The 23347-nt window shown below is 41.2% G+C and overlaps 1 protein-coding gene across 4 annotated transcripts in view; it reads left to right on the plus strand.

Moving 5' to 3' along the window:
• Nucleotides 1-23347, plus strand: part of LOC115114408 (astrotactin-1-like) — a 247848-nt gene that overhangs the window by 57663 nt on the left and 166838 nt on the right. For 2 of the 4 annotated variants that reach the window (XM_029642614.2, XM_065013420.1), the window contains exons 3-6: nt 49-448; nt 3787-3942; nt 14784-14933; nt 15851-16018. In XM_029642614.2, the coding sequence (XP_029498474.1) occupies nt 49-448; nt 3787-3942; nt 14784-14933; nt 15851-16018 (874 nt within the window). Of the gene's footprint in view, nt 1-48; nt 449-967; nt 1149-3786; nt 3943-14783; nt 14934-15850; nt 16019-23347 lie in introns of those variants that run through there. The other 2 variants (XM_029642615.2, XM_065013421.1) reach the window with 2 other exon arrangements.

The raw sequence follows: 23347 nt of genomic DNA on the forward strand, positions 1-23347 counted from the left end.
TTAGTTGAGACCCTTCATCCTTTTCCTTTCCCAATTGTTTGTTCACAGGGAGGCATGATCGCCTTGCTGCTGTCCATTTTGTGCCTGGTCCTCATCCTCTACACGCGCAGGCGATGGTGCAAACGCCGCCGTGTGCCCCAGCCCCAGAAGAGCGCCAGCGCCGAGGCAGCCAATGAGATTCACTACATCCCTTCGGTGCTGATGGGAGGCCAGGCCAGGGAGAGCCTGAGAAACTCCAGGGGCCAGGGTCACAATTCCAGTGGCACGCTCAGCATCCGAGAGACACCCATCCTGGACGGATACGAGTATGACATCACTGACCTGAGACACCATCTGCAGAGAGAGTGCATGAACGGAGGAGAGGACTTTGCCAGCCAGGTTACACGCACCCTGGACTCCCTTCAGGGCTGCAATGACAAGGCCAGCATGGACCTCACACCTGGGGAGTGTAAGTACAAGCACTCATGTATGCACACACACACACACGCACACTCTTACACTGTTAATGGTGATGGAAAACGCTGTGTCAGGCACCGCTCCAGAATCTCCCATAAGTGTTCTATTGGGGTGTGTCATGCGCCGCTCCAGAATCTCCCATAAGTGTTCAATTGGGTTGTGAGTGTTCACACTTACACATTCTAAAGTGGGCTAGCGCCGACCTTAGCCCAGGGCTAGCTGCCCCTGATCTGGAGCAGGGTTGGCACTGACTTTTCAGGGTAAAAAAAAGAGGCACTTTCACTTAATTTGCATGCTCTTGTGATGCCTGCCACTCTTGTTTAGGCTACCCCAAAGACCAAAACATTGTCTGAGTCAACGGGAGAGATTATTATAATTATTTCCCATGAGTTTCGTCAAAGTCTCGAGTGACGAAAAGTAGCCAGTTAACAGCTGCTAGCTAACAGCTGCTCTCTCACAAGAGGAGGAGCAGCACAAAGCAGAGCTGTTGCTACGGTTACTCTCACACGCAGAGCTGGGGCAGTAAGGAGCCGGGGACAGACAAAGACAAGCATCTAACTAACAGAGGAAGTTACTGTATTTCTGATTTCGGATTCGGGCATGGCCTGAACGTCGCGTGTGTGGGTAGGGTTTGGGCTTAAATGAAATGCCCCTGCAGGACTACAGATAGCTCGCCATGAACTTGTAAACTTGTAAGTAATGATCTTGTTGTAAGTTTATTTTCCTGTAATAATGAATAAACATTAGCTAAAGTTAAGACGTTGTCAGCAACGATATGGTCATTATTTGAACTGGCTAGCCATCTAGCTAGCAGGCTAGAAACTAACCAAAACATTGTTAACAGAGTAGCTTTTAGTTGCCTGGTTTGCTGGATTGACATGTATTTTTTATGTTTATATTTCACCTTTATTTAACCAGGTAGTCCAGTTGAGAACAAGTTCTAATTTACAACTGCTACCTGGACATATACAAAATTCATTTTTAAACTAATGGGTTTATTCGTGTTAAAATACAGAAGTTATGCTATTTTGTACCACTAGGCTGCTGATGTCATGCAGCCTGTCATTTTTGTGTTTATACTTTTCCATAACAACAACAAGTTTGATGTTGGATGACAATAGAATGTTTGTGATGTCACTGTGACAACTGTCTACAGACATGTCGATAGGCCAACTGTAAACCAGCCTATAGAATGTAACATTGGTTGTGTTTGGTTGTCCGTTAGCCCTGGGATAAAATTGTGACTCCTTAGCCCAGGGCTAATGCTTAGCCCAGCGTTAACAAATGCTTGTGTAAATATGGCATTAGAGTGCCTGGCAAAAATATTCATCCCCCTTGGTGTTTTTCCTATTTTGTTGCATTACAACCTGTAATTTAACTGGATTTTTAGTTGGATATCATGTAATGGACATACACAAAATAGTCCAAATTGGTGAAGTGAAAATAAAAATAAAAATCACCACAGTGAAGCATGGTTCTGGCAGCATCATTCTGTGGGGATGTTTTTCATCGGCAGGACAGGGAAACTGGTCAGAATTGAAGGAATGATGGATGGCACTGAATACACGGAAATTCTTGAGGGAAACCTGTTTCAGACTTCCAGAGATTTGAGACTGGGATGGAGGTTCACCTTCCAGTAGGACAATGACCCTAAGCATACTGCTAAAGCAACACTCGAGTGGTTTAAGGGGAAACATTTACATATCTTGGAATGGCCTAGTCAATCCAATTGAGAATCTGTGGTATGACTTAAAGATTGCTGTACACCAGCGGAACCCATCCAACTTGAAGGAGCTGGAGCGGTTTTGCCTTGAAGAATGGGCAAACATCCCAGATGTGCCAAGCTTATAGAGACATACCCCAAGAGACATGCAGCTGTAATTGCTGCAAATGGTGGCTCAACAAATAATGTACTTTTTTTGGGGGGGGGTGGGTGGGTGGGGGGTGAATAGTTATGCATGCTCAAATTCTGTTATTTTGTCTTATTTCTTGTTTGTTCCACAATAAAAAATATTTTGCATCTTCAAAGTGGTAGGCATGTTCTATAAATCAAATGATACCAACCCACAAAATGTTTAATTCCAGATTGTAAGGCAACAAAATTGGAAAGATGCCAAGGGGGGTGAACACTTTTGCAAGCCACTGTAGCTAGCCCAGGGCCAGTCTTAGCCTGGGGCGAGGAACAATTAAATGTGAAAAACCCTTTTGTATCCCTCATTTACTCAAATGTTTCCTTTATTTTGGTAGTTACTTTTATGTGTGCACGTGAAGTGAATTTAATCTTCAAGGATATCGAAAGAATTTAGTAATTTGGTCCAACACATAGACATGTTTTTGGCACTGTAGGATTTATATAATTCTTTCATGCAACTGCTACAGTAATGGTGTAATGATATTACATACGACCAAAGTGCTAGTCGTATAACGACTCTGGCTATGGTCTGAGCATGTGTGTTTTGCTAAACCACTAAATCATCCATCTGACCCTGCTAGAAATACAAAGTCCTTTCTATTTTGCTACTATTTATCTTTATCACACTTGCTCCGGTATGATTTGACTATCTACCTACAATAGGAGGTAATACAATACAAACAATGCATCAGAGAGAGATTATTCAGAAGCATTCAATATTGTCTAACTCATATCATACACATTTTTGGCTTATTGGCTATTTTCAATGCACTCATTCATTCACAGTCATTTGCTTTGGAAATATCCTCATTTGTAATCAGTGGACCTTAGAATTAAAAACACCCCCTGAGAAATATATGGAACAGCAATGATTTGAAATACCCACAGAATTTCAATTAGCACAAGACATACTTTTCCAAATGTAAGAAATATGACATTCTAGATTGTGCTGATTGGTTTTGAGATTGCATCTTGTTTCAAAGTCTAAATAAAACTCCCAGGAGGATATTGAAGTGGAATAATTTCATGCATTTTACATTAAGTGCTAAACTAATTTAGATAAGGCAATAAACTACCTCAATAAAAGCCTCTCAATATTGTTGGTTGTGGTCAGAAGAAATACCAGCCAATGAAATGTTCTCTAGTTGTGACAGGAAATTATGCATTATAAACTGACTTGTTTTGGCTGTAGCTATTCTGTGTGAACGCTACAGTCTGCAGGAAAAACAAGAAGAGGGAATAAAGTATGTAGCCCTATAAGGATATACTTTACTGTGTAGTGCTGATTCTCATTATTTTAAAGCTATTGTCCCCTCAGAATGACATGCTACTTTTTCACATTTTAATCCTGTATTAGTGGGTTTATACTACATCTGTCTCGTTTCTCTCCCTAATTATGATTGTTCTGTCATCATCAGGGAGTGACAATACAAAGTTGTCCCTAATGAACAAGTACAAGGACAACATCATAGCCACCAGCCCAATTGACAGCAATCACCTGCAGCAGAACACTCTCCTCCCCCACAACACCTCCACCAGTCAACGCAAACAACGTCTGTCCAGCAAAACCCGAGGTGAGTCATTCATCGATCCATATCCACTCCCATTCTGACCATTGTGTGTTCTCTGACAGTAAAGGATAAAACACACCATGCCGACCCACGACTAGAAATGTGGCCGAAACGGGTTCGTGATCACCTGCTGGTTGTCGACGAACAGTGTCGATAATGTACATTTGTCCAGAAGTGAACAGAGCAATGACAGCCAATGTTTTGTTCAGAGGAAATATGATGGCTACGCACTGCCTTTAACTATTCGTAGGCACTGTGTGTTTTGTCCTTAAAGGGATACTTTGGGATTTTGGCATTGAGGTCCTTTATCTACTTCCCCAGAGTCAGATGAACTCATTGATACCATTTTTAAGTCTCTGTGTCCAAATGGTATCCATGAGATCATCTGATTCTGGGGAACATAGATAAAGGGCCTCTTTGCCAAAATCCCGAAGCATCCCTTTAAGAGACTGTTAAAAGAGAGTATTGAAAAAGAGGGCATGTCATTCTGAAATGAGACACCAGTTTGTTCATTTGACCCTGATCATAATCCACTTTGCTCCATGACTGACTAGTGTGGATGGTTTATTTTCTGGTTAGAAAAGCAATTCTAGTGTGTGGGATGTTATAGTATAGAGGATTCAAATAGCAATGTCACGCTAACCAGCTCATTCAGCATGTAGTGGAAGCTAGGGAACTATAGAGCTGTTGTGTAAAGTAATTTTACAGTTATGAAAGATTAATTTGTGTCAACCACCATTTCCATCTCATTTTGTGAATTATGATTAGAATTGTGAGAAACAAACATGACTCTGGTTTCAGATAGAGAAGAGTGGGGTTAGAGTCGTGCCAAAGGGTTAGTTGAGCCACCTCGTTTCTAGGAAGCCATACACAAAATTAATCATGTGACCAAATATTTAGGAAGAGGTCATCATTTCATGGATTCTGTGAAACCAGAAAATATATGATAAAAGTGGTAAGCAAGTTAGGTCTAAAAAACAAACAAAATATTTAGTGTGTATCTAAACCAAAGTAGATATTTTACAGACAGTTTTATAGATCAGTTGGGGTCTCTATAAGCTAATACATGAGGTCCTAAACCTATCATGAAAGTGCGTCCTTGTACTGTAGCTGTGGGCTAATATAGTGAAAATGGTTGCTTTGGTCAATTGTGCCTTTTGGTTAGAGGCAAGTTAAGCCAATGGTCAAATCAATATACCCCATACAAATGATGATTACATCTGGTCAGTTTATGCATATACAGTTCTTTCACAAAGTATTCACACCCCTTAACTCTTTCCAATATTTTCTTGTGTTACAGACTGAATTAAAAATGGATTAAATTTAGATTTTTGGGGGGGTCACTGGATGATACACAATGCCCCATAAGTTTTTCGAAATTTCTACAAATGAATTGAAAATGTAAATCTGAACATTTCTTGAGTTAATAAGTATTCAACCCCTTTGTTATGGCAAGCTTAAATAAGTTTAAAAGTACAAATTTGCTTAACAAGTCATATAATAAGTTGCATGGACTCACTTTATGTGCAAAAATAATGTTTTTTTTTAATGACTACCTCATCTCTGTACCCCACACTTACAATTATCTGTAAGGTCCCTCAGTCAAGCAGATGTTGCACAATCCAGGTGTGGAAAGCTCTTAGGGACTAACCCAGACAGACTCACAGCTATAATCACTGCCAAAGGTGCTTCTACAAAGTATTGACTCAGGGGTGTGAATACTTATGTAAAATAGATATTTATGTATTTAATTTGCAAAAAAATGCATTCAGACTATTTCCAGGGAAACACAACATCCTGATATACAGTACCAGTCAAAAGTTTGGACACAGCTACTCATTCAAGGGTTTTTCTTTATTTTTACTATTTTCTACATTGTAGAATAATAGTGAAGGCATGAAAACTATGAAATAACACATATGGAATCATGTAATATAGAAAAAAGTGTTCAACAAATCAAGATATATTTTAGAGTCTTCAAAGAAGCCACCCTTTGACTTGATGACCGCTTTACACACTCTAGGCATTCTCTCAACCAGCTTCATGAGGTAGTCACCTGGAATGCATTTCAATTAACAGGCGTGCCTTGATAAAAGTAAATTTGTGGAATTTCTTTCCTTCATAATGTGTTTGAGCCAATCAGTTGTGTTATGATAAGGTAGGGGTGGTATACAGAATATAGCCCTATTTGGTAATGGCAAGAACAGCTCAAATAAACAAAGAGAAATGACAGTTCATCGTTACTTTAAGACATGAAGTTTCTTCAAGTGTAGTCACGAAAACCATTAAGCACTATGATGAAACTGGTTCTCATGAGGACCGCCACAGGAAATGAAGACCCAGAGTTACCTCTGCTGCAGAGAACAAGTTCATTAGAGTATACTGCACTTCAGATTGCAGCCCAGATAAATGCTTCACAGAGTTAAAGTAACAGACTGCTGTTCAGAGGAGACTGCTTGAATCAGACCTTCATGGTCGAATTGCTGCAAAGACACCACTACCAAAAGACAACAATAAAACAAAGAGACTTGCTTGGATCAAGAAACACGAGCAATGATCTGTCCTTTAGTGTGATGAGTCCAAATTTGAGATTTTTGGTTCCTACCGTCCGTGTATTTGTGAGACACAAAGTAGGTGAACAGATGATCTCTACATGTGTGGTTCCCACCGTGAAGCATGGAGGATGAGGTGTGATGGTGTGGGGGTGCTTTGCTGGTGACACTGTCTGTGATTTATTTAGAATTCAAGGCACACTTAACCAGCATGGTTACCACAGCATTCTGCAGTGATACGCCATCCCATCGTGTTTGTGCTTAGTGGGACTATCATTTGTTTTTCAACAGGACAAAGACCCAACACACCTCCAGGATGTGTAAGGGCTTTTTGACCAAGAAGGACAGTGATAGACTGCTGCATCAGATGACCTGGCCTCCACAATCATCCAACCTCAACCCAATTGAGATGTTTTGGGATGAATTGGACCGCATAGTGAAGGAAAAGCAGCCAACAAGTGCTCAGCATATGTGGTAACTCCTTCAAGACTGTTGGAAAAGCATTCCAGGTGAAGCTTGTTGAGAGAATGCCAAGAGTGTGATAAGCTGTCAAGGCAAAGGGTGGCTACTTTGAAGAATCTAAAATGTGAAATATATTTTGATTTGTTTATCACTCTTTTGGTTACAACATGATTCCATGTGTTATTTCATAGTTTTGATGTCTTCACTTTTATTCTACAATGTAGAAAATTGTAAAAAAAAATAAAGAAAAATCCCTTGAATGAGTAGGTGTGTCCAAACTTTTCACTGGTATTGTATATGTATATATCTTGTTAGATAGAATACTATATTTCCTTTGACGTAGTGATGCTGAATGTAAGAAATGGCTCAACATGCCCCACTCTCCCCTACTGTTGTCTTGGTTGAAAATATGTATTTGCATTGCTGTGCAACTTTGTAACTTTCTCAGAGAGCATAGGAGAATGTTCCCTTTTCTGTCTGATATTTCTTGAAAACCTGTATTGTGGATATGCACCTGCTATATCTTTTTGCTTCATAATGAGAACATAAATCAAATCTCGCTAAGGAAGAAAAAAAATAAAAATGAATAACTTTTATTAATAATAGACTTTGAGAACAGAGAGAGCAGTGTACGTAACACAGCACACTAATGCCATATTCACTTGGTGTTCTGGAAAGCTTGTTGGGCAAAACAGAAGTCAATTAGCTGATCACTTTCAGGACAGAAAATGCTAAAGATCCAAGCTGTTTGCTAATTCAATGGCAAAATAAAAGCATACCATGTCCGCAAAATGCTCCATTGGCTCTTGGCTTCCCCCAGCCTATCTGTCTCTCAGAGTTATGAGCAGCCTTTGGTTTTCTGCTCTCTGAAAGCAATCTCTCACAGCCCTACAGCCCGCTCTCAATGAGATTGCCGCCTTCAGAATTAAACATACACCATTTGCATATATATCTTATTCATTTAGTTGAATTTGTTTATTTGGAACACCAGAGGACAAAGAACAATGGAGGACAACTCTAAATGCGTTATCATTTTATCTGCTCTTTATCTGATCCTTTTTGTGACAACTTTTTTCTCTCCACAACAAACCCCTTGGTGGTTCTATGTACAAAGTGTACACAGTCCAGTAAATCGGAATTGGAAAGACTAAGCCTGGGGTTATATTGCTTCATCTATTGTTTTTGTTTGGACATCTATTGTTTTTGTTTTGGAATCCGAGTGATAAAATATGCACATGCATATGTAAGGTCTTTATGCTATTCTCAGTGGACATTTAACAGCGTTTAGTATTGGGGGGAAGCTTTTACGCAAAAAGTGTTTATGCCTCCCTCAAATGTGCTGCTCAACGTGTATGGCAAGCCAAACAGCGAGGTTGGGGTAGCTGTCTTTGTCACAGCTGTTGTCTGTTTGGTGTTTGTTGTCTGCTTCAAGGAGCCCTTGTCTTGTTATACTGAACTTGTTATTCACACCGGGAAATTGAAGTGCTCGTCTCAAAGCAACTCTACCCTTTTAATTGTAGCATAGAGTACGTTAGCGATCCAGCCATACAATTATTCCACATTATATTTGGAACAACAAGCCCAAAGATGAAGCTGTCTTTGAATTTGGAGTCAAAAGTCATAATAGTTGTTGGATGTTAACACTGTTCAAAATGTTAAAGATTCTCATCCCAGTGTCCCAGCAGTACTTCTCATGCAATCACCTGATCTTTTTACACGTTTTACACATTCTCTCTACAGTTGTGGTTACAAGCCTTTTGTCAGATTTCTATTGGTAGTACTCATTTGGGTTTTTGCACCTCTCCCCAGTGATTGTCATTCCAGTGTCATTGTCGCTGCTGCCAAAAGTCCTCTATATTTATTGAGATCCGGACCCCGAAAGCTCCGGGCAAAATAACTGTATTGTAAGCGGTATTTGTACCTGCAGTGCATGCCTAGTGCTAAGCAACATCATGTGTTGAATGTTTAAAAGAGTCCGTCTTTATTCGTTGCCATAGAGCTTTGCACCTTTTGCCCCGTGCCTAATTGTTGAGGCTAACAGAGTCTTTTCAAACTGCTGCATTCGATTTGTTGTTAATTCCTTGGAAGGTGCTTTATTTCTTCTTTGTAACCTAGAGAAACACTAATTGTATCCTCTGAGTGTCATTTGGACATTTGTTTCACCTCCTTTCACAATTATATATTTTGTCCTTTGATTATATCAATATTTAACTCAGTCCTTCAGAATAGTTCATTTTTTTTGTTAGGGATTGTTATGTGCTATAAATGTTTGTAAAATAGTTTATCAATGGAATCACTTTTGTTTTTGTAGTTTATATGCTCCCTGTGAATATTGTTATCAAGTCAATGTCATTCTGCTGAAACAGTGCCTTACTAATGCCATCTTGTACATGAAACTACTTGTTCTTTACAGTAATTTTCAAGACAGAGCTTCCACTTTGTCAGATGTTTATGCTTGCCAGAGACATTTTTATTCACCCTTTGTTTTGGAGAACCTTTTGTGGTTTAATTAAAGGCAATGTCTTGGTTTGGATTTTTTATGCTATTGTCAATGAGCAATTCAAAATGAAGTTAGTGGTGCTAGGATTTCCAGCTGAGCCAGCATAGCTTTAAGCTTTGATGGATTTGTCTGCTTACTTTGTAATAGCAAGACCACTAAAACTTGTGAGAGGAGCTATAACACACCCTTTTTAAATTATAGGTTTCAATGTTAATGCTTCTACCAAAACAGTCATTTGCGTCAATTGGATTCCCAATGTAGTCTATACAGCCTACTCAAAACAATACCCTTTTAGGTATGCTATTTTCACAATGCCAAAGCCTCAATCTAATGGCTTCAATGAGATAATGATTATGAACATGTATTACTTTATTCTCCCTTGCGTTGTACCAGAACAGCACCATCTTCCATCTCTGTAATGGATAGTGGATGTAAAGTCATAATATGGACTGACACAAACTGTATTATCCCCCGACTGAGGATACATATTCCATGGCCCAGTCTTATCATGCATCTCTCTTTATGATGCAGCATAATGAAAGCATTTTTCCTGTGCTGTGCTGGGTAGGATAAATGTAAAAGTACTGCACTATGGGTAAAATTCAGGCCAGAGATACGTACATAATTTAACTTTATTACCTTTTTATGGACTTTTCTCATATGCGCATTTTGACCTTCAATTTAAGCATGGAAGAAATGCAAGTGCCAGCAAGGTGAGTGTTTGAGAAGGGTGCAATTGCGGCTCGCAATTAGGGGTGTTCCTGCATGTGGGCATTCCTGCATCTGCAAGAACCCCTCTTTATACTTCTACTGGTCCATTTTTAAGCTATGACTCTGGTACACAGGTGGGACACGGGGGCGTTCCAGTACAGTAGGTGCCAGTATTGCACCATAAAGTTGGATGCTAACTGCCAATAAACCCCACAGAAGAAGAAGAGGTAAGGGCGACAAGAAACAACGATAGCTGTCGGCATTGCTTTCCCACAGTTCTGTTAACGACGGTGAGGGCAGGTGTTCGGCAGGCGGAAGCGAATGACACTGTGTGCTAGTTAGCTAGGAGGACTGCGGTACACAGAAGGCAGGAGGCGGGGACGACACCGGTAGCTAGCTAGCTAGGACACCGGTAGACAGTGTCATTCGACCCCTGGAGAACTCAGATAATACTTGTATTTCCCTTTTGACCAACATTTTAATTGCATAGACAATCTGGGAAAATCCAGAAAATCTAAAGTGTTGGCAAGCATGAAGATGGCATGCTCGAGGGGGGTGGCATTCACGCAGGAACCAATGGGATGCCCACAGGCAGGGATGCCCTGAATTGTGGGCTGCAATCACCCACTATTGACATGTTTGGTGAAATTAAAGATATGGAGATGTGGCAGAGGTGTGTCTATAGATACACCGTATTATGGCCTTGACTTATTTCCTTAAATAATTCCATCACCTTTACCCACGAGGAAACCATGAGTAAGGTCTAGCGAACTTGCCTGTTCCAAGTGGAAATAGCATCTAGGACTACTTTCTGTTTTGCGATTGAAATAACACCATTCTCCATGCACTGTATATGATAAGAGCTATTGATAAGAGCTAGTTAAATGAGTAATCTGTTTGGATAAGGGGATTGTAAATATAGGCTACATGACAATCTATTTTAGAATGTTTTATTCATATTCCACCACTTTCCCTTTTTCCTTCAATTTGTAGGCAATAGCCTATGTTAAATAATATTAGCCACTATCCGTAGCTCAGGTAATAATCCCGTATATTTAACTGCCAATTTAGTGTTTGTTCTATTACATTGTTTGATTTAGCCTACCTATATTTATTTCCTCTGTAAACGCTGTCACGTCCTTGTGGTTGTGGCTGATGGTCAAGTAATAGTGGATGCTATTTAATGAAGGCCAAATACAAATTGTAGTATAAAATACATTGGGGCATGTAGGCTAATTAAATCATTATGGAGCTCATTTATGTGCTCAAATCATTACTTTGAACTTGATGCACGGTGCAGGACTGGAAACTTGCTATCACACAGTTCCATGATCAATGCGGGAAATGAGGGTATTATAATTACATTGTAGGCTATACTACTTCCGTTGTCAAACCACTTTTTTTTCGTTCGTGCGTAAAGGCTGTATTTTTACATGGAGTAGGATGCATGATTATTCCCTAAACATGAATAATAATGTGTAAAATCAGTGTTTTTAAATCTACCCATGGGTTCTGAAATGGAGACGACAAATATGCACATGTTTTCATTGCTATCTTTATATATTCTCCATAGTCTACATTCAAGATCAAATTCAAATTAAAGGTACACCATATTTCAAGGGATTTCTTCCCCAAAAAACTCCCTGATCTAATTAGTCGTTTTTGGTGTTGAATTTAATTTATTCAGTGCACACAAGGGAACCACGCCCTCAAATCTCATTAAGCGCCTCCATAAGATAAGTCTAAATATCAACTACTGAGAGGTGAGTAGGGAAGGCGTACATTTCGTCTGAATCGGCCTGTCTAAGAATAGGGTGTGTTTGGGACTTAGCCAGAGTCATGTTGGTTTAATGGATTGTGACAGAATAATACGTTTGGATGTATGTTGTTGTTATGTGACTTTCATACTTTCCACCTCATGAATCCATGTATTAATCACTTCCTGAGAGAGGGTATAACTGTATGTCTTGTATAGAATATACTGAAGATAGACATGTTTTATAAAAGCTGAAGAATTAGCCCACTGTTCCAGTTATTATTTTCCATTCATACCATAGCATGATCAAAATATGAAAATGTCACAACAATCTGCTGTTAAAACTGTAACAGACTCCAAAACATGCCAGAATGTTTTACATGTACCGTATGGCTAACACTGATCCAAGGCAAGCAGTACAATATGTTGCGTAACACACAACTCCAATCAGCTCCCTTAATGTTATTAGAAACATTCATTAAAGGTCACATTTAGTGGTACAGGAATGTGGATATTAGCCCAGACGCCTCAAGTTTTCAGTTTTACTATCAAGATTTTGATACAGCTACACATTTTTAACCTTCAGGCAATGTAAATAATCAAATCCACATCTTTTATAATGAATTATGCATTTGTTGATGTTTCTTTTCAATTAACACTTAAAGTGTCAACATGATCCATTTTTAATTGAGAACAGTCCGTATGTAATTCCCATGGGACTGCTATGCAGGGGTATATAGCTCTCCCTTTCTACTTGCCATATTACTGTAACGATTACATATGGCTATTAGTATGGTGATGGCAATGCAAAGTGTAGAGAAAAAAACTTGCTGTATAAATTCCTTAATCAACTGCAGAATTGGTCAATGGACATCCAATGTATTCCACGCATTTCATCCAAACAGAGGACACATCACATCGTTATTGTGATGAGCGTTTTTTGTGTGAATTCTATAGCGGGTTCAACCTTCTTAAACCCGGACGGGGACTCGGGTACGGAGGCCGACAGCGAACCTCAGCTGACCTTTTACACTGACCCCAATCGCAGCAGGCGCCGCAGCCGAGGTATGAGAAATGGTAACGCCAACAGCGCGTGGGGCTCAGGGGGTAAGGAAGGAATATTATACTGTACGGACATCATCTGATTTCATACTCGCATGATGACAATAAAAAATGCATATATTAGAGGAGATGAATGGACAACAAATGTATGTGTTTGCAATGCTTGAGTTCAAACACATACATATAGATTCAAACATTCTCTCTTTGCTAGTGATCATGGTTGGTGTTAACAATGTGCTTTGTTCTAACCCCTTTGAGTATGTGTACGATTTTGATATCTGCCTAACTTGAGACAATGATGTTTTTAGCATTGTAATGTTTGAAATAAACGAAGCGATTGGCTTGTATTGTTGTTGTGTGACCGTGAAAGCGCATGGTACCAACAGTATGTTTGTGAGCATGCTACATGTCCTTGGCGCTGTGATGTACAGTAATGATGTGGGGGATGTGGGGAACCAAAATAAAAACATCTGAACGACCAGATATGGCATGCCTGCCTCAACATCCTCAATACCCTTCTCCAACCAATTAAGATTTTGCACAGGTGTCATAAACAAAATAACCAACACATTTAATTAGTAAAGCAGTTAAGAATAGAATGTGCATTTCTACACAAACCGTGAAGCTAATCAAAATAAATGTTGACTTGATGAGACATTACTTTATTTTTTTATTTTTTTTATCTGGATACCTTAAATCATGTTACTGAAATGCAATACCATCTGTAGATGTAAAAACTAAAAAAAAGATGTGCAGAAAGAGAGTGTCATAATGATGGGATTCATTTTTCATTATCTTTTTGTTAAAATGAAGTTTGTGGCTTTGTGTCACATTGCAAAGAAGGGAATTTGAATTATAAGATTATTTTCCCTTGTTAGCAAAAATGCACTCAGTAATAAGTTCCCTATATGTGGGGGAATTTGTTTTACAAGTTAGGTCTCGGTATTACTCTGCAATCCTTTGTTTTTAAGGATTAATTTAAGCTATATTTTGAATTAAGAAGTTCTGCCTGAGTTATTTTAAGAATGCTAAAAGGGACAGTAATCGAGGAACATTGGATAGGGATTAAGAATCACTTCTAACAAAGTTGAAGGCTGTTATTGGCTTCCTATAATACAGGTCAGATTGTTGTTGGCGTGTGTGTGTGTGCGTGTGTGTGTGTGCTGTAAGGTAGGACTTTTTTTTGGGGGGGGGGGGGGGGGGTGTAGATCAGATTTAAATTGCAGATAGATTGTGGCTTCTATTAATGTAATTGTCTCCATTTCCAATCCCCCATATTTTTTTGTAAAAAATAAAAAATATATATCTGTATTTACAGTATGTTAGCAGGCGTGCTATAAGTAATGAACTATGGTGGGGCTGCACCAAACCGGATGGCAGGAAAGGAGAAGAAAGAGGCAAAGCAACCTCTGAACTGCTCTTATTTGGGCTATTTTCTTTTTTTCCTTCAGCACATATGGCAATAGCACCCTTCAAAGGAACACTTTTATCGCCCCACCAGCTAGACTTGACTAGCCAAATCTCCCAAAGCTACCGGTTTGATACAGAGGTCCCTTTCATGGACAGAAAGCCCAGTGATGACTTGTTTGTAAGCGACTCCCTTGGTGGAGGTGCTGGAGGGAGTAAAGGGGTGCTTCCCAAATGGCACCATATTCCCTTTATTGTGCACTACCTGACCCTATGAGCCCTGTTCAAAAGTAGTGCACTATAAAGGGAATAAGGTGCCATTTGGGAAATAGCCACAGTGTGGTTTCAGCATCACATGCTTCCCCTTTGTTGTCTGTGTCCTTCTTTTTTCCAGCAGGTTCCCCACGAAGCCCCATCAATAAGACCACCCTGACTTTGATCAGCGTTGTCAGCTGTGTGATCGGCCTGGTGTACTCCTCACACCTCTCCTGTGGCCTCAACGTCCGGGTCATCCTCCATGTGCCTGAGCACCTCATCGCAGACGGTAAGGGGCGATCGCCTGCCCTCCTGAAAACCACAGGAGTATAACTGTATGGCTCTCTGCTACCCCACTCCCAGACAAAGGGAAATGGGGAAATGTCACTAGGCTGATTCCTCCCCTCTCTCCTCCCATGTGAGACCACAACAGATGTGCCCTCAAAGCATCAAAGCACAATCAGGCCAGGTCGTCGTGACCACCCACTGTATCATCACTCTCTCTCCACTTTCTGTGTGCTTGGGCTGGCTCGCTAATGAATTTCAGGGTAGCTAGCACCTGCAGAAAAGCACTGCAGGCCAAGTACTCACTCTTGGCTCATTGGCATTTTTCAGCCATCATGGGAGCTGGCAGTCCAGATATATTATGGGGTGTGACTTGCCTTACTCATCCATCATTCCGGTTTGATTTGATTCCTAACCACAACTGTGTTCCATGGATACTCCGGGTGTTATTATCATTCCGGAAGGCATCCAGGGGAGGCAATGTTGAAAAGAGATGAAGGATTGTGAATTTGCCTTTTGAATCGCAGGAACTCAGATCGATTTAGAACGTGTCCATAAATGTCTACACAATCTTATCAGACTTAATGTAATGTTGTGGTTAAGGTGATAACAATCTAGGTTTTTGCCTAGGAGAAATCCATATTTATGCCACAGCTGTGTATGCAATGCACCTTCAGAAATATGAAATGAGTTGCCGGAACATTGTGTCCTATCCATTTCATTGCTGTTTTTCATCCGGGGAAATGTAATACTCAGAAAATGTATTATTCTTTGTGCCTTGTGATAAGTCTCTACTCACGAACTGTTAAATAGAAAGGTTGATAGAACTGCTGATGTACAGTACTGAACCTTTAATTGATCAAGTAGGTGCCTAAACTGTGTGTTTTCCAACAACCAACAACCCTTTCCTTTTTTTCTTAGGGTCCAAGTTCATTTTGCTGCAGGGCAGTCAACTGGATGCGTCTGACTGGCTGAACCCGGCCCAGGTGTTGCTATACTACCAGCAGAATGCCAGCGGGCCTTGGATCAATGAGCTGTGTGGCCGCCGCATTCTGGACCCCTGTGAACACCAGTGTGATCCAGAGACAGGTACTATACCGCATAGTGCATGCCACCGATTCTCACACTCTAACTCTGGCAACCAATTACATCTGTCTGCACTTTCATTGAACTTCAATATTGCGTTTAAGTTAATTGTATTGTATTTATTTTGCCAGAAAAGGTATACATACAAATGTGCATTGGATCCCCAGAGGATTGCACTTAAAAAAAAAAAAATCAAAAAAGTTTCTCAGGTAGTTCTCAAATGTATATGAATGTACAGAAAACAAGAAAGATCCAGAACGGAATGATGTGTTTGAGGTTGTATCACAAGCAGACCTGGCTTCAAATACATGTGTATTTGAGTATTTGTTATTTAAAAACGTTTTTTCTGTGTTTCTAAGTATTTGAAAATATACAGCCCAGTACTTTTATTTTAGTAATTGAATGGTTATTTGTAGAAAACCAAGAGGTCGACCAAATTGTATTTGTAAGTATTTTCAAATACTTATTTCAAATACCATTTTCAAATACCTAGGTTTAAAGAAGGGGATTGGGACTCCCGAGTGGCGCAGTGGTCTAAGGCACTGCATCGCAGTACAAGCTGTTGATTCCACTAGAGATTCTGGGTTCGAGTCCAGGCTCTGTCACAGCCGGCCACGACTGGGAGACCCATGGGGCGGTGCACAATTGGCCCAGCGTTGTCCGGGTTAGGGGAGGGCAGCAGTTGTCCCATCGTGCACTAGTTACTCCTCCTGTGGCAAGCCGGGCGTACTGCTCGCTGTTTCCTCTGACACATTGGTGTGGCTGACATCTGGGTTAAGTGGGCATTGTGTCAAGAAGCAGTGCGGCTTGGCTTGGCTTGGAAGGGTTGTGTTTCGGATTACGCACAGCTCTTCACCTCTCCAGAAACCTTTGATGTCTTCACTGTTATTCTACAATGTAGATTATTGTAAAAATAAAGAAAATGAGTAGGTGTGTCCAAATTTTTGACTGGTACTGTCTATATATATATTAGCAAGGCCCCCCCCAAATAAAGGAGTAGTTCTGCAGGTGGTGACCACAGACCACTTCTCAGTTCCTATGCTTCCTGGCTGATGTTTTGATCACTTTTGAAAGTGATAAAGTAATCCTTCTCCCCCCCTTAAAAGATTTAGATGCACTATTGTAAAGTGGCTGTTCCACTGGATGTCATAAGGTGAATGCACCAATTTGTAAGTCGCTCTGGATAAGAGCGTCTGCTAAATGACTTAAATGTAAAATGTAAATGAATGCTGGCGGTGCTTTCACTCTAGTGGTAGCATGAGACGGAGTCTACAACCCACACAAGTGGCTCAGGTAGTGCAGCTCATCCAGGATGGTACATCAACGCGAGCTGCGGTAAGAAGGTTTGCTGTTTCTGTCAGCGTAGTGTCCAGAGCATGGAGGCGCTACCAGGAGACAGGCCAGTACATCAGGAGACCTGGAGGAGGCCGTAGGAGGGCAACAACCCAGCAGCAGGACCGCTACCTCCGCCTTTGTGCAAGGAGGAGCAGGAGGAGCACTGCCAGAGCCCTGCAAAATGACCTACAGTAGGCCACAAATGTGCATGTGTCTGCTCAAACGGTCAGAAACAGCCTCCATGAGGGTGGTATGAGGACGTTTGGCATTTGCCAGAGAACACCAAGATTGGCAAATTCGCCACTGGCGCCCTGTGCTCTTCACAGATGAAAGCAGGTTCACACTGAGCACATGTGACAGACGTGACAGAGTCTGGAGACGTCGTGGAGAACGTTCTGCTGCCTGCAACATCCTCCATCATGACCGGTTTGGCGGTGGGTCAGTCATGGTGTGGGGTGTCATTTCTTTGGGGGGCCGCACAGCCCTCCGTGTGCTCGCCAGAGGTAGCCTGACTGCCATTAGGTACCCGAGATGAGATCCTCAGACCCCTTGTGAGACCATATGCTGGTGCGGTTGGCCCTGGGTTCCTCCTAATGCAAGACAATGCTAGACCTCATGTTTTTTATTTTATTTTTTATTTCACCTTTATTTAACCAGGTAGGCAAGATGAGAACAAGTTCTCATTTCCAATTGCGACCTGGCCAAGATAAAGCAAAGCAGTTCGACACATACAACGACACAGAGTTACACATGGAGTAAAACAAAAATACAGTCAATAATACAGTATAAACAAGTCTATATACGATGTGAGCAAATGAGGTGAGATAAGGGAGGTAAAGGCAAAAAAAGGCCATGGTGGCAAAGTAAATACAATATAGCAAGTAAAACAATGGAATGGTAGATTTGCAGTGGAAGAATGTGCAAAGTAGAAATAAAAATAATGGGGTGCAAAGGAGCAAAATAAATAAATAAAATAAATACAGTAGGGTGGTAGTTGTTTGGGATAAATTATAGGTGGGCTATGTACAGGTGCAGTAATCTGTGAGCTGCTCTGACAGTTGGTGCTTAAAGCTAGTGAGGGAGATACGTGTTTCCAGTTTCAGAGATTTTCGTAGTTCGTTCCAGTCATTGGCAGCAGAGAACTGGAAGGAGAGGCAGCCAAAGAAAGAATTGGTTTTGGGGGTGACCAGAGAGATATACCTGCTGGAGTGCGTGCTACAGGTGGGTGATGCTATGATGACCAGCGAGCTGAGATAAGGGGGGACTTTACCTAGCAGGGTCTTGTAGATGACATGGAGCCAGTGGGTTTGGCGACAAGTATGAAGCGAGGGCCAGCCAACGAGAGTGTACAGGTCGCAATGGTGGGTAGTATATGGGGCTTTGGTGACAAAACGGATTGCAGTGATAGACTGCATCCAATTTGTTGAGTAGGTTATTGGAGGGTATTTTGTAAATGACATCGCCGAAGTTGAGGATTGGTAGGATGGTCAGTTTTACAAGGGTATGTTTGGCAGCATGAGTGAAGGATGCTTTGTTGCGAAATAGGAAGCCAATTCTAGATTTAACTTTGGACTGGAGATGTTTGATGTGGGTCTGGAAGGAGAGCTTACAGTCTAACCAGACACCTAGGTATTTGTAGTTGTCTGTGGCTGGAGTGTGTCAGCAGTTCCTGCTAGAGGAAGGCATTGATGCTATGGACTGGCCCGCCCGTTCCCCAGACCTGAATCCAATTTAGCACATCTGGGACATCATGTCTCGCTCCATCTACCAACGCCACGTTGCACCACAGACTGTCCAGGAGTTGCCGGATGCTTTAGTCCAGGCCTGGGAGGAGATCCCTCAGGATACCATCCGCCACCTCATCAGGAGCATGCCCAGGTGTTGTAGGGAGGTCATACAGGCACGTGGAGGCCACACACACTACTGAGCCTCGTTTTGACTTGTTTTAAGGACATTACATTAAAGTTGGATCAGCCTGTAGTGTGGTTTTCCACTTTCATTTTGAGTGTGACTGCAAATCCAGACCTCCATGGGCTGATAAATTTGATTTCCATTGATAATTTTTGTGTGATTTTGTTGTCAGCACATTCAACTATGTAAAGAGAAAGTATTTAATAATAATATTTCATTCATTCAGATCTAGGATGTGTTATTTTAGTGTTCCCTTTATTATTTTGAGCAGTGTATTTGCAGTATAGCAATTAAACACTGGAGTGATAGATGTGCAGAATATGAATGTGCAAGTAGAGATACTGGGGTGCAAAGGAGCAAAATTAATCAAATAAATAACAGTATGGGGATGAGGTAGTTGAATGGGTTATGTACAGGTGCAGTGATCTATGAGCTGCTCTGACAGCTGGTGCTTGAAGTTAGTGAGGGACATATGAGTCTCCAGCTTCAGTGATTTTTTGCAGTTCGTTCCAGTCATTGGCAGCAGAGAACTGGAAGGAAAGGCGGCCAAAGGAGGAGTTGGCTTTGGGGGTGACCAGGGAAATATGGGTGCTGCTATGGTGACCAGTGAGCTAAGATAAGGTGGGGATTTACCTAGCAAAGACTTATAGATGACCTGTGCAAGTTCTCCCACTTAAAAAGATGAGAGAGGCCTGTAATTTTCATCATAGGTACACTTCAACTATGACAGAAAAAATGAGAAAAAAAATCCAGAAAATCACATTGTAGGATTTTTTTATGAATTTATTTGCAAATTATGGTGGAAAATAAGTATTTGGTCACCCACAAACAAGCAAGATTTCTGGCTCTCACAGACCTGTAACTTCTTCTTTAAGAGGCTCCTCTGTCCTCCGCTCGTTACCTGTATTAATGGCACCTGTTTGAACTTGTGATCAATATAAAAGACACCTGTCCACAACCTCAAACAGTCACACTCCAAACTCCACTATGGCCAAGACCAACGAGCTGTCAAAGGACACCAGAAACAAAATTGTAGACCTGCACCAGGCTGGGAAGACTGAATCTGCAATAGGTAAGCAGCTTGGTTTGAAGAAATCAACTGTGGGAGCAATTATTAGGAAATGGAAGACATACAAGACCACTGATAATCGATCTGGGGCTCCACGTAAGATCTCACCCCGTGGGGTCAAAATGATCACAAGAACGGTGAGCAAAAATCCCAGAACCACACGGGGGGACCTAGTGAATGACCTGCAGAGAGCTGGGACCAAAGTAACAAAGCCTACCATCAGTAACACCAGGGACTCAAATCTTGCAGTGCCAGACGTGTCCCCCTGCTTAAGCCAGTACATGTCCAGGCCCGTCTGAAGTTTGCTAGAGAGCATTTGGATGATCCAGAAGAAGATTGGGAGAATGTCATATGGTTAGATGAAACCAAAATAGAACTTTTTGGTAAAAACTCAACTCGCCATGTTTGGAGGACAAAGAATGCTGAGTTGCATCCAAAGAACACCATACCTACTGTGAAGCATGGGGGTGGAAACATTATGCTTTGGGGCTGTTTTTCTGCAAAGGGACCAGGACGACTGATCCGTGTAAAGGAAAGAATGAATGGGCCCATGTATCGTGAGATTTTGAGTGAAAACCTCCTTCCATCAGCAAGGGCATTGAAGATGAAACGTGGCTGGATCTTTCAGCATGACAATGATCCCAAACACACCGCCCGGGCAACGAAGGAGTGGCTTCGTAAGAAACATTTCAAGGTCCTGGAGTGGCCTAGCCAGTCTCCAGATCTCAACCCCATAGAAAATCTTTGGAGGGAGTTGAAAGTCCGTGTTGCCCAGCAACAGCCCCAAAACATCACTGCTCTAGAGGAGATCTGCATGGAGGCCAAAATACCAGCAACAGTGTGTGAAAACCTTGTGAAGACTTACAGAAAACGTTTGACCTCTGTCATTGCCAACAAAGTGTATATAACAAAGTATTGAGATAAACTTTTGTTATTGACCAAATACTTATTTTCCACCATATTTAGCAAATAAATTCATTAAAATCCTACAATGTGATTTTCTGGATTTTTTTCCCTCATTTTGTCTGTCATAGTTGAAGTGTACCTATGATGAAAATTACAGGCCTCTCTCTTTTTAAGTGGGAGAACTTGCACACTTGGTGGCTGACTAAATACTTTTTTGCCCCACTGTACATTTTTTTCAGAAGCATACTATGATTGATAAAGTCAAAAGTCACAATGAAATCTTACAAAACAGCTCCCACAATCTTTTTATTATCAATTTCTCTCAGCCAATCACCAGTCATTTGTGTAAGTGCCGTTCGTGTTGAATGCCATTTACCATAAGCATGCTAAAAGTCTGTTGTTAATTTATTTATTGTAAAATAGCATTGTATCTGGTCAAACACTGTTTTTTCCAAAAGTTTACTAAGGGTTGATAACAGGCTGATTGGTCGGCTATTTGAGCCAGTAACGGGTGCTTTACTATTCCTGGGTAGCGGAATGACTTTGCTTCCCTCCAGACCTGGGGGCACACAGTTCTTTGTAAGCTTAGATTGAGGAGATGGCAAATAGGAGTGGCAATATCGTACTCTATCATCCTCAGTAATTTTCCATCCAAGTTGCCAGACCCAGGTGGCTCCTCATTGTTGATAGACAAGAATCATAATTTGGTCAGTTATACTTGGATGTGTAGGTTTGGCGTTTCTTGCTGGCATGTCAGGTCTAAGTTTGCTTGTCTTGCCAGTATTTTTAATTTTTTTAAGTATACTGCACAAAAATATAAACGTAACATGCAACTATTTCTAAGATTTTACTGAGTTACAGTTCATATCAGGAAATCAGTCAATTTAAATAAATAAATTAGACCCTAATCTATGTATTTCACATGACTGGGAATACAGATATGCATCTGTGGTCACAGATATCTTAAAAAGGTAGGGGCGTGGACCAGTATCTGGTGTGATCACCATTTGCCTCATGCAACACGACTCATCTCTTTCGCATAAAGTTGATTAGGCTGTTGATTGTGATCTGTGGAATGTTGTCCCACTCCTCTTTAATGGCTGTGTGAAGTTGCTGGATATTGCCGTGAACTGGACACACGGTCGTACACATAGATCCAGATCATCCCAAACATGCTCAATGGGTGACATGTCTGGTGAGTATGAAGGCCATGGAAGAACTGGAACATCTTCAGCTTCCAGGTATTGTGTACAGATACTTGTGTCATGGGGCAGTGCATTATCATGCTGAAACATTAGGTGATGGCGGCGGATGAATGGCACGACAGTGGGCGACAGGATGTTGTCACATTATCGCTGTGCATTCAAATTGCCATCGATAAAATGCAATTGTGCTTATTGTCTTTTGCTTATGCCTGCCCATACCATAACCCCACCGCCACCATGGGGCACTCTGTTCACAACAATGACATCAGCAAACCGCTCGCCCACACAACAGCTTCTTGATATACCAAACCTGTCAGGTGGTTGGATTATGTTGGCAAAGGAGAAATGGTTTTCCTAGATATGGCTACCAACATTTGATCATTACATCGGATGGATTTGGATACTGCTTTAAAGCAGATTTCTGCAGCATTAATAAAGACTTAGGAATCAATACATGTGGATGATTCATTTCTGTGCTGTTTAGAAATACCGTAGTAGGTTGACTGATAACCTGAACCAGGTTGCAGGCACTTGTTACCTTTTGAAGCTTTTACTTGAGTGGGCAGTTTGATGAAAGCTGGCCAATATTTAGGTCACCCAGAAAATGTTCCTCTCTATTGCTATCACAAACATTTTCAAGTAGAGATGCACAATATACCGGTGAACATATCAGAATGGGAAGATATTAGCTAAAAATGCAAACATCGGTATCGGCCCGATGTCTAGTTTAACACCGATGTGAAAAACCGATGTCAAAGCTGACGTACAACCTATTAGGTACATGACATAATGACCCCACGTAAAATGTTGCACTACATGTGCAACACAGCATTCCTAACCTAGCTGTGTGGTTACAGCAGTCAACAAGTCAAGCAGTCTTTTGAAAGAGTAAGAAAATGTCAAGGA

The sequence above is a fragment of the Oncorhynchus nerka genome, linkage group LG9b, assembly GCF_034236695.1.
Source record: "Oncorhynchus nerka isolate Pitt River linkage group LG9b, Oner_Uvic_2.0, whole genome shotgun sequence".
Lineage (NCBI taxonomy): Eukaryota > Metazoa > Chordata > Actinopteri > Salmoniformes > Salmonidae > Oncorhynchus > Oncorhynchus nerka.